The sequence below is a fragment of the Stylophora pistillata genome, chromosome 2 (assembly GCF_964205215.1).
Source record: "Stylophora pistillata chromosome 2, jaStyPist1.2, whole genome shotgun sequence".
NCBI lineage: Eukaryota > Metazoa > Cnidaria > Anthozoa > Scleractinia > Pocilloporidae > Stylophora > Stylophora pistillata.
The window spans coordinates 1216634-1228456 of record NC_142520.1 but is presented as its reverse complement, the minus strand read 5'-3'; the positions used below and the strand labels follow the sequence as shown (position 1 = coordinate 1228456).

Below are 11823 nucleotides of genomic sequence, written 5' to 3'. Positions count from 1 at the left end.
TCAGATTCAAATAACTTGGCAATAATCTTTATTAATCTCAGGCAGGACCTGACTACATTTTAAAAACTAACTCGATACGCCCTGAATATCAATTTCAAAATGCAATTGCGTGCTCTCAGCTCTTTTGAATTTAAAGAGCAAGATGAAAGATTTCTTTGTGCACAGGGTACAATTCAAGCCTCTTGCTTCCTTCACAACCAGCTTAACGTTTTTCATTGTAAATATTATATTTTTGTTCTCATTTTGATATTGTCAACTTAACTGACAGTTGCTAATGAAGAAAACACTCTGATCAGCACCTGCTATCAGATAAAATGCGAAACAACCGACTTATTTATCTCCCGCTCCTTTCGCACGTTTCTCTCGCGCGTGACGCAAGAGTGACCTGTTCCCCGCGCGAGGAAACTAGTGCCAGCCACCTTAAGTTTAAATTGAACCTTTAGAGAAGAAAAACAGTTCACTTACGACTTAACAGAGAGAGTTTAAATTACAGAGCAGAACTCGTTGATAAAACTGTTCCAAATCGATCGCACCGATCACTCGAAGAGTCACAGCTATAATTTCTCTTCCTGTTCCCTTTTTATCTCAAGGAACATAATTTTTTGAAGGCCTTCCGAAATGATGGATACCTCAATCCATAAACGACTGGGTTACAAACCGAGTTGGCAAACCCAACCCACATTGCCGTCACTCGGGGACATTTCGAGGAACCTTCATAGGACCAACGATTTTTCCATAAGTACCGGCCGTGTAAAATGGCGTATAACAGAGAAGGAATATCCCAACAACCAAAGCGAAAGTCCCAGCTGATTTTATTTCGCGCTTCAACGAGTGTATTTCGACTGTTCTCGACGTGTGTTGTGGTTCGCTTTCCTCGCACATGTCCGCGGACGATTCGCGCAGGCTTCGTTCGACTCTACTCAGCTGTCTTGCTTGTAAAGACGGTTTTGAAGACAACAACGTTGGAGAAGAAAATGATTCCAAATGGTAAAATAACAAATAGTCCCACAAGAAAGAGAATATACATGGAATTTTGAGGAGTCACGGTTTAAGTAACTTGAGCAACCGTAAGTATCCGCTCGGTACTCTGCAAAGTCAGCTAGCGGTATATTTAAAATGATACTTACTGACAGTTCTTGTGACTATAAATTGATAACAAAGTGGTTTCTGGATGGCTATGTTGTGAGGTAAAGTTGGAAGTTGCTATTTTGAGACTTTTCAGATAAGTTTTGCTTTTTGTTTTGTTAAGCCTTGCTTTTTGCGCCTACGTGTTACTTTGGTAGATTTCTAGTTTTGATCTTTTATTTTTAGTGTGTGCTTGAACTTGCATGTTGGCTCAGTTCGCGGATTTCTTTCTTACCGTGCTAGACATTTTAGTCACTTGTTATGGTTGAGAATAATTAGTTTCATAGGTGGTCATGTTTGGGTTGGTAAAACTGACCTTAGTTTTACCCACACTGAAGATCCTGTTTGTGCACGTGATTCTCGAGCACAGCTCGATCATTGGCGTTTAATTGGTTCCTCGGTGCTCGCCAAGTACTTCCGGTCGGAGCGAGCCACCCAATTTCCCTATTTGCAAAACAACGAATACACTATGGAAACTCCCACGGTAAGCTAACCCAAACATGTCTGTGATTTTTGTACTTAATACGTGGGCACTCCTTGCTAAAAGTAGAAAGAGCAAAAAAAAAAAAAAGAAAAAAAAAAAAAAAGAAAAGATCTGAAACGTTGTAGTGGGAGAGAATAAAATGGAGAAGAGTCTTGGTACTTCTCGTTAAAAATCAAGCGAGTTGCTAAACCTCCCAACAGCTTTGTAGCGATCAACACTTAGCAAACACATATGAAGAATGGAAATAAACGATAACGTGAGGCCAACGGAGGCGATAGCACGACAACAAAACTTGCCAAAAATCCACTCTCCGATGGCAGTAGTGGTGGCGTTAAGAACCATTATGATCACCATTGTCAAATCAGTCAGCCCTAAGCTAAGCAAGATGAAATTCGTGTTTTTTCGTAGATGGCGGAATTTCACCACCGAGATACAGATTAAACCGTTCCTTACAATTGTAGTTTTTATGATAAATGTAAACATGATCATCTAAGCGACAATTTTGACAGTCCCGTCCTTTTCAGCATCGTTCGTTTTTCCGTTCAACATTTTAGCAGTCTAAACAGCCCCCTTCCAAAAGATTTCTAATCAGCTTGCCTCTTATCTTGTGATGCTTTGACCTGGTGGGAAATCTATTTGCAACTGACGAATCACAGGTCACAAAGGCACAATATGAGTAAAACAGTTTTCATTTTGGTAATTTCCATGTACCAATTTTATCCCGGTAAACACCTGCTAACGAACGCGAGTTAAATAAATCATCGTTATAGAAACTGAAATGTTCGGCTAATATCTTGTGTTTCCCCTTTGGAACAGCTTATGGAGGCGCGGTGGCCTCATGGTTAGAGCCCCGACCCGGACATTGTGTTGTGTTCTTAGGAAAGACACTTTACTCTCACAGTGCCTCTCTTCACCCAGGTGTATAAATGGGTACCGGCAATTTAATGCTGGGGGTAACCCTGCGATGGACTGGCATCCCATCCAGGGGGGAGTAGAAATACTCCTAGTCGCTTCATGCTACAGAAACCGGAGTTAAGCACCGGCCTAATGGGTCACTAGGCTCGTAAACAGATTTTATCTTTGGAACAGCTTCCATCCAAGCTAAGTATACAAAACTTTTGCTTGAAAAACAAACAACAGCTCACAAAATAACGCGAATACCACTAAACCTTTAAAATTTTTCTTTCAGTTCGACCGGTGTTACGGTAACAAAAGTCCTTCTATATAATTTGAATATATCAACAAAGTTGAAATGGTAAATTGGCCACCGTTACGATTACAAAAGCTGACGTTTCGAGCGTTAGCCCTTCGCTCCGACGAAGGGCTAACGCTCGAAACGTCAGCTTTTATAATCGTAACGGTGGCCAATTTACCATTGCAACTTTGTTGAGACATTCAAATTATTTAGTTCCCCCACCGACGCAGCCCCAAACAGTTTCTTTCGAAACTATCAGCCTTTATTCAAAAGTCTTTCTATGCCATGTATTTATACCGCCCTTTTGCTTTGTTCGTCTTTTTTCCCATTGCTTTTTTTTATCATCTTGGCGGCATTACAAAGTTATTCTATTTGAGAGCGGACACGGAAAGTCAAATGCAGATTGAAAAAGGTCATGCTCCGGTTGCCAATGTCTTTGTTGAGAATACGCCAAGAAACCTTAGAGACAATGCTCAGAATACTATTAATTAAAACTAGAGTTTAAGATTGCCATATCTTGACATTCGAAAAACAAACTATTAGTAAATTTTATGATGTGCTATTGCAACTAGAAGCACTTCAGCTGAAGCAAAGCGTTACCATTACGTGAAGTTATATTCTGAAGTGCAAAGTCCTTCTTAGACATTAACCTGTTTAATTTGTCCTTCTGTTCCTTTGTTTTCAGTGAATATAACATCTCTTCATTTTCAATTCAGTTCAAACACTTCTCCTTGACGTCAAGGGCAGATTTTGTGATAGCGTGACGTTGTAATGAGGAGTTTTGTTTAATTAAAAACTCGATCCGCTGCCGTAAAGAATTAAAAATTAACTTATTACGGTTACACTGAAACCATTAGGTAGCATTAACCACGAAGTTTGAGCCAATTGGCATATAATCCAAAATTGTTCATGTAAGCCTTGTTAGAGCGCACTTCAATTAAATGTCGTACAACCAAAACAAAAGAAGTCGCAAAGGCCAAACAGTGCAAACAAACTATCAGCAGCCAATAAGAATTCAGAGTAAAAGCATGCGCGGGTAAACGCGGGGGACCAGCAGGTCCCGATTGTTATAATCTTTGAATCTAATTGGATGAAAATCAAAGATGGCGCGACTTTGGCGGGCCAATCACATTGCAAAAGTCAAGTGAAACCACAGCAATTTCCCGGATTTCACTGAGTCTAACTGCTGCCAAAGTCATATCATTTTCAAAATTGTAGCAAGAAGATCGATTGCGGTAGTAATTTATGACACATATAACAGATTTAGCTCCTTCATAGCCTAACATCAGTATCCTTTTTCTCCACACTGTTAACTCGACATTTCCTAAAATGCTGACAAGAAGAATTTAACAATCAAGAGCTTCGTTGTTTGGTTCGTGATCATTTCCTTTATCCTTGTGACATTAAGCTTGATTCGGGGGTGATATTGTAAGGAAAATTAGATGATGGTCACTCTTAAGAGACGTAGGGTTAAGGAGTTAACGCAAGTTACCAAATACAATTCAAAACTACACGAAGTAAAGAAAAAACCGAGTTTTCTTACAAATAACAGTGTGGTCGAGGGTTTAATAAATATTTTAGCAATTCTGACAACATTGATTTCTTTAATAAATAAATTCACACCATTTAAGCTCTCCTGCATCTGATAGAAAATATATGAAAATATACTTAACTGACATAATTCACTATTATTTCTGCTTTTTGTAACAATTGTCTCTTTTTCACAAGTAATTTTCACGACCGAAAACATTAGTTACAGTGCGTGCTTGGAAGACATCCTCTTTGGACCAGCCGTGGTTGGAGAACAGAAAAACTATTTCTTCTCGACTTTAAACTGGGATCGTTTTGGCCTTTTTGAAGTTTTCTTCTGCTTTTTCACATCTTCTTTCACTGCACAGATAGAAAAAAAGGAAGAAGAAGAAAAAAAAAATAAAACAAGCTTAATTTTAGTGACGGCGCTGTTCTGGCCGGACTAGAAAAACTTGCTCGAGCTAGTAAGGCTACTCCTCATGAAGACTCGCGTAGACGCGCGTGCAAGTTGCGCCTTCCCGCGTGTTTCAAGAGTAAAAAAGAAAAGGAATTCTTTCCAACAACGTCTGCAGCGTACAGCGCCGAAAACTCTAGCAAATTTCACGCATAGTGCTTGCGAGATCGCACGTGCGAGTTGCATAGTCTCAGGTGTTTTCTGAGTCAAAATGAAAAGGAATTATTTCTACTACCGTCTTAGCATACAAAGCCTAAAACTCTCGCGTATTTCACGTGAAGTCCACGCAGGAATATAAATTCTACTACAGTTCGGTTTGAACTATTCCTGCGAGTTTTCCACGCTTGTCCCCTCTATTTATCGACACGGTGAACACACCAGTTCTGACGAAAGAAAAAGATATCTACACGCGCATAATACGCGTATAATGTGCGCGAATAACACGCAGAGTGCAGTGATTTTTACTTTGCAATTCTTCTTGCTTGATTCTGCAACCGCTGACAATTGAGCCCGCTCTAGGGCTTCGGTAATTAAAACGAAACGCGATAGCTAAATGAAAGGTACCGTAATGGCAATGGAGCGAGAATTTTGAGTCGGGTTGAAGGAAGGAGGGAGATTTGGGTCGAGTCGAGTAAGAAACTCAACCGATCTAATTGGACTCGACCCAAACCTTCCTCTTGTTTTGGCTCCGCCACTACTACATCTTCATTATTTACCTGGGCTTGGACTTGAATCCATAAAGAAGTCATCCTCTCTAGGGTCGAGTATTGGCGGTGGTTCCTGATCTCCAGATTCTATCAGACATGACAGGCAGTAAAAGTCATTAAAAACAGTTTTCGTGAACACTCTTCCATCGGGAAAGAACTCAGTATTGTTTTCCACTGAACACATAACATGCCTGCAACATATTAGTACGTTTCATCACATTTGGGGAAACGCTTTGTAGTCAACGCGCTGCACCGCAGGTGAAGAGATCTGGGTTCGAACCCTGGCCCGGCACGCGATCATAGTGCTGTTTTCTTTCGGCAAGACACTTACTCTCCCCATGCCTCTCTCCACCCAGAAATATAAATGGGTAAGTAGGAGAGCGCTTAAGTATAAAATATACTTGTTTTGAAGGTTTAGGGTTCTCCCAACAAAGAATTACAAAGTGCTCACAGTATTCAGAAACCTGGGAGATAGTCAAAATAAAAGTTAGGATTAGCGTTTTGCCTCTCATCAGCAAGTGTTTAATAAGCTTCCCTCCCCCTTCATATGGACAGCAAGCAAACCCCTACGACAATTGCCAAGAGATAATAGAGAGAATAAAAAGCTACAGTGCAGAGAACAGTAGCTCTGCGCGTGCATTTCGAAACTTTATGTATCTACTGGCCGTTCTATGCAAAACAACAACGTTGAGTCCCCAAATCTTGCGTTTTCTGAGAACGGAAACATCGACAGCAAATGAGTCACGTTTGTGTTTGGAACTCAACCCTGTCTAACCTTGAGGTCTGGCACTGCTAGAGAAGATGAACTCATGGAGCCACTACCGAAATTCTAAGTAAAAATATAAGTTTTTTTTAATCACCGTTTTCCTCAGCGTCGCCGTCCTAAATATTAAGGGCCCATGATTAGAAGTGCTCTGGATCTCACGTGGTAAGCACGATTAATAGCAAAAACAAAACATTTCTTACCATCTTCACCGTCTCCCTTCGAATCAAATCGTCCAGATTCTTCATCACTCAACACCAGTTTAGGTTTTTACTTTTTCACTTTTCGAGATGCTTTACCCATTTTCCAAATTGTACTGGATGCATCCTCAAACTCACCCCCTGCCACCTTCTTTGCAATAATTTTCTGGATTTTTTCTGCAAATTGCAAAGAAATGCAAGCAACTAAGGTTGAGCCCTCTTTGGATCAAAATTTAAATTGAGGTCAAGAGTAATTCAACAATTGCAATGGTTTTCCCTTACTATGCTCTGTGGTTTGTCTAAAAAAAATGTGCCACCCTCTAAACTAAACAGATGAAAAATCAAAACAAAATGAGAATTGCTCCCTCCCGTTTTCCTATGCTCCTAGCTAATAGATTGGTTTTACTTTGGGATCAGGGTCAGTATCTGAACAACTGTGCACCCACCCCTCCCCTAATCCAACATTAACCCTAACTTGTTATCAGTTGATTGTTGTTAGGTCAGGGGAGGGGTGGGTGCAGAATTGTTCAGATATTGACATTGATCCTGACTTTGCATTCTCACTAGCTCCTTGTGATTTTTTTCCTTACATCTGATTGGTTGATATGACCGGAATGTTGTGATATTTTCCTTAGATCTGGTTGGTTGATATGATTAGATGTTGTGATATTTTCCTGTCGTCTGATAGGTTGATTCAATTACTCTGTACTTGGTTTTACCACAGTCAATCTAAGAACACAGTTTGTGCTGATTCAAACAAGGTTTGTACTTGTTTAGACTTTAACTCCCATCAGTGAACAAGACAATTTCTCTTTACAATATCAATACAACATCAAGCAGAAGAGTGATAAGAATAAAGAAAAATATAAATTAGGGGATTATGTTGATCCAATACCAAATTCTCCAAACTACCATCATACAAATTATATGGCAGACATCAAGGATAAATAATAATGAGATCTTTGGATAACCTTTTTGTATCTTTCCTGAAGTAATATAGTAAATTCTATCAAAACAAGTAAATATATTATAGTACATAAATTACTGCACCTTGCTTAGCAACAATTTCTGCATTTGTATGTGACGTCAGTGGAAACAACGAAATATACTTGGTGTTTTCTGGAAAATGCTAAACAAGATAAAAAGAGTTACTTAATAAGCAAAAAGTTATTTTTAAATTGAAGTATCCTAACTTGTTTTTTTATCAAGACAAAATGACAGTGGCAGTTGCATACACATGGTGGTAACAAGATCTTAGATGACACCCAAGAATAGAAAATGTTTAGAGGACAACGCAGCTTGATTGATTCCTCTGAATCTTGTCAAGTAGTTGATAAGGGGCCAATGACAGCTTCTAAAAAACCGTGTACTTATAATTACTCCTAAATTCTAATCAAGCACTGCTGATCCTAAAATAAATGAACTACCTTGATCAAAAAAGGAAAGTTGTATACATTTTTAACCCACTGAAAACAACACAACCAATGTAGAGACCAGGCCAAAATTGTAACATCTGTGTGACACATTTTATCATTCGCTACCCTCAACTTATGTGGACATAATTCCACTGCTGCTTGATCTCTTCAAGTTCTTTAAGTAAAGAATTTCTGCAAACATGTAGATCAAACAAACCCTTGTAGACTATGCAGTACTGTATAGAAAATGGCTGTAAAAAGGTCCACATTCCTTACTTTCTAAGTTCTTATATTTTCCTTATACAATACACCAATTTCTTAAATGGCTGCCGGATTGATATTCTTTTGTTTAAATTCAAATTAACCTCACTAGCCTCGCTTGAGATAATGCATTCTTTTGAATTTTGAACTGGAGAACGAGGCCAGAAGGGCTAATTTAAATTTAAACAAAAGAATATCAATCCAGCAGCCATTTTTGAAAGTGGTCAATTGAGCCTGAAAACCTGTAAATGGTGGAGTAACATGTTTTATTACACGACTCGGGCAGTCAGAGGGCCAATAACTAAATTCAACCAATCAAAATGCTCTATTGCCGGTCAATATTCTCTCAGTATTGGACCGGGCACTGTCCTGAATGGTCCCGAATGATACCGCACTTGTGTCCCTTTCAACTTCAGTTGTATAATAAATCTCTTATTAACCAAGCTTGCTCGGGACCGTACTGGAAGAATATCGGCCCTCGGTCTTTTTTGTATGGACCTCGCTGCGCTCGGTCCGTACTGTCAAGACCTCAGGCCAATATTCTCCCAGTATGGCCCTCGTGCTTGGTTAATAAGATATATATCATGTAGTCTGATTGTCTGCATAAGGGAAGTTCTGAGAAGAACTGTTGTCTGTGGTTATGACTGATATTTCAATAACCTTAATAGAAGTCATAATCATTATCAGAGCTGAAAACGACTTCTGCTAGTGTGGTATAATTCATTTGCTTCTTTTCAGTAATTACATCAATTCAGTTCTTCTAAGGACTACTCTCACCCAAAGATCAGGCTACATCCTCAGATGCCCCTGAATTCTACAGTCTTTTGAATGTAAAAAAAGTTTCCCAGTCTTCAATGTGGTTTATAAAACTCCTAGAAACAAGTAATTTCAGACCTAAAATGACTTGGATACTATACACCCTCTCACTGGGTTTTGAATACATTTAAATAAGAACAAATCGTCGTGGCTGTGATGTTCTGAAATTGTACAAACTATTCAGAAATATTTCCAAAAAGCAATAGAACACCTTTTCTGGACACAAGGGAGGTTCGGTGAATAATCAAAAGTTACCCACAATTTAACCTATTTCTCTTGTTGCCCCTTCCATATCGCTCTCCCCCCTCCCCCCCCCACCCCCTTCTCAAGACAGGGCAATTCTCTTCTGGGTTGAGAAGAGATTGAGGGGTTAACAAGCTAAGAGACTGGGCACAAGTGAGATACTCACATGACAGATTTCCCAAGGTTTACATTTATTTAGGAGTGTACCATACTTAGTACTAATAGACTTCTACCAACCTTGTTTCACTATCCTCTGTTTCATTTAGCTCTTTCATAAAAGATTTGTACTTTCTAAATATCTTTTTTTCTCTGCATTGAAAAAAGAAATAGAAAACTTCAGTGAATTATTGTAAAATAACGTTTTCTTAAATGTCGCTAATAAGATATTGAATCAATTTGGACACAAAGTGTAATCATGGATAGAAAGGGTGGCAAATAATCATTATGATGTTAAGAAAAAATAAATACTTCTACTTTGTTTTCTGTTTGGTGGGAGATGCCATGGCCTTATGGTCAGCTTGTTAGGTCTAGTCCTTGTGTTGTGTCCCTGGAGCAAAACAATGCCACTCTCCACCATGGAGTAGAACAGGTACTGGCCTACTGTCAGAAAAGCCTGATGCAATGCTGGTGGGTAACCTTATGAAGTACTGGCTTCCCATCCAGGGAGGAGCAGTAATACTCCTCGTCTCCTCATGCTATGGAAACCAGATGAGCTCCTGCTGAATGGGCCCTGTGTCTTGAGTGCATTCTTTGTTTTTGTTTTCTTTGCTTCTTTATGTGAAGATAATGCAATTCCCTTTCTTCCTGTAACCTTTTTTACAAAATTTGCTACCCAAGTTTGCCCAACCACCAGTGTACATACAATAAAGGTGTCAGAATCACTTACCAAAGAATTTGACCTTTTTAGATCTTTTTTCAATCTTTTTCTGCTTGTCTTCCCTCGCTTTATCCTTAATTGTCTCTTTTAAGACATCAAGCATTCGTTCTTGGACAACTCTCACAGTTGCTGGACAACTGTCACAGTTGCTGGAAGATCACTCTTAAAAAATGGAAAATTTATATTATTATACACTGGATCATTGGATAATGCCATTCAAGACTTTTTATTGGCTTAGCCATTATGGTATATGAACCAATATACCATAATATCTGATATTATGGTATATTGGTACCATATTATGGTATATTATATATACCATATACCATATTATGGTATATTGGTATTATACCATAATATTCTGATATTATGGTATAATCTGATATCTGTACATTGTAACATCCGGTTTCTTCTTACAGAATAAAGTCGAGAAGATTTGTCTAATATCTTGAGGGCGTTTTTTTTAATAAAACAATTATTCCACTCACGCTTGTTGGATATAAGATGATTATAGCCAACTTGGCGTTACACGCCTCGTTGGCTATCTATCATCTCATATCCAACACATGCTCGTGTAATAATTGTTAAATAGTCCATGGTAGAAGAACACATATTTTGGGCTTTCTTCTGAAGGATGTGAGAGATGATGAGCCAGTGATCTCAGGAGTAAAAGTTTGGGTCTTGATAGAAAACAGGAAACTGATGAATATTTGTTCTAATTTATAGCTGCAGACAAAAGGAGTTTGCTTGCCTTATGTTGTATCTGATTTCTCCATACAGTATCAATTCTGAATCAAGCATTTAAGTCATGAGAATCAAGAAAATGATCATCAACATGATATAAGAGGCTCTCCCTGTCAGAACTATTAAGTAAATGTATTGTGAACAGTATGGAGAAGAATAATACATTCAAGTTAACTGCTGTGACTGCAGGGGCAACCCTAAAACCCAGAAACCGGAAACCGGAAACCGGAAATTGTGCTTCTGTAATACTTAGCAGTGTATTAACGAAGTCTAAATCTTGTAGACATATGCTGATTTAAGTTGTAATCTGGTGGACGGAAAATTCGAGAAAATACTTGCTCAAGTTTAGTTCATAATATTTCAGCTTATAGCTTATAAGGATGCTCGTTGAGTGTTTGAACTGTTTTACAAAACCTTAACTATCTAATGAAACTTACCAGTGAGCACAACCCAAGACAAGTTGTTCTTCAAATATTTGCAATTAAAGGTTTTCTTTTTCATGACACTGTACTGTTCATGCCTTGATCCTCCATTTTTGCTTAAAAACAGATTCCAGGCCCATGCGAACTTAAACAGACCCACTTCTTGCTACCACTGGTACCAAGGATTTAGATCACTTGTGCAGGACAGGGTGGAAGGCAAAATGATGACTTGCTACCCCCTTAACCAGTTATTAATAGAAATGCCCCTTCTCTGTGACATTTGCTGACTTGTTGTGTATCTACTGGGCACGAAGGCCAAGTCATACCTCTGGCAAATTGCGTGCAGATCACTTAACAATGAGGCAGTTACAAGCAATCGCACTTTAGTCATTTTTCGGGTACTTATAATCAAATTATGATGCACAACACTCTAGGTTGGTATATCCATAGCCCTCACAAGGATTAATGGTCGCCTATTGAACTCAAATGCCGGGAATCCTTTTTATCAAAAGAGCTGTGCTTTGGTGTCATTTTTTATTGACCTTTTAATATTTCCTGGAGAAAAATTTGCAACTTAACTTTTGTGT

The 11823-nt window shown here is 38.8% G+C and overlaps 2 protein-coding genes and 1 pseudogene across 2 annotated transcripts in view; all 3 read right to left on the bottom strand.

Annotated features, from left to right (window-relative positions):
* Positions 1-11823, bottom strand: part of LOC111341433 (uncharacterized) — a 54731-nt gene that overhangs the window by 41986 nt on the left and 922 nt on the right. The window lies entirely within an intron of this gene.
* LOC111341423 (octopamine receptor beta-2R-like) lies at positions 6-2158 on the bottom strand (annotated as a pseudogene).
* On the bottom strand, positions 4339-10227 carry LOC111341420 (uncharacterized; the record flags this gene model as incomplete). Its single annotated transcript, XM_088749155.1, is given in 7 exon segments — positions 4339-4694; positions 5505-5582; positions 6462-6635; positions 7509-7587; positions 8017-8065; positions 9431-9500; positions 10080-10227. Coding segments are annotated over 7 exon segments (675 nt in total), but the record flags the coding sequence as incomplete, so codon positions are not given.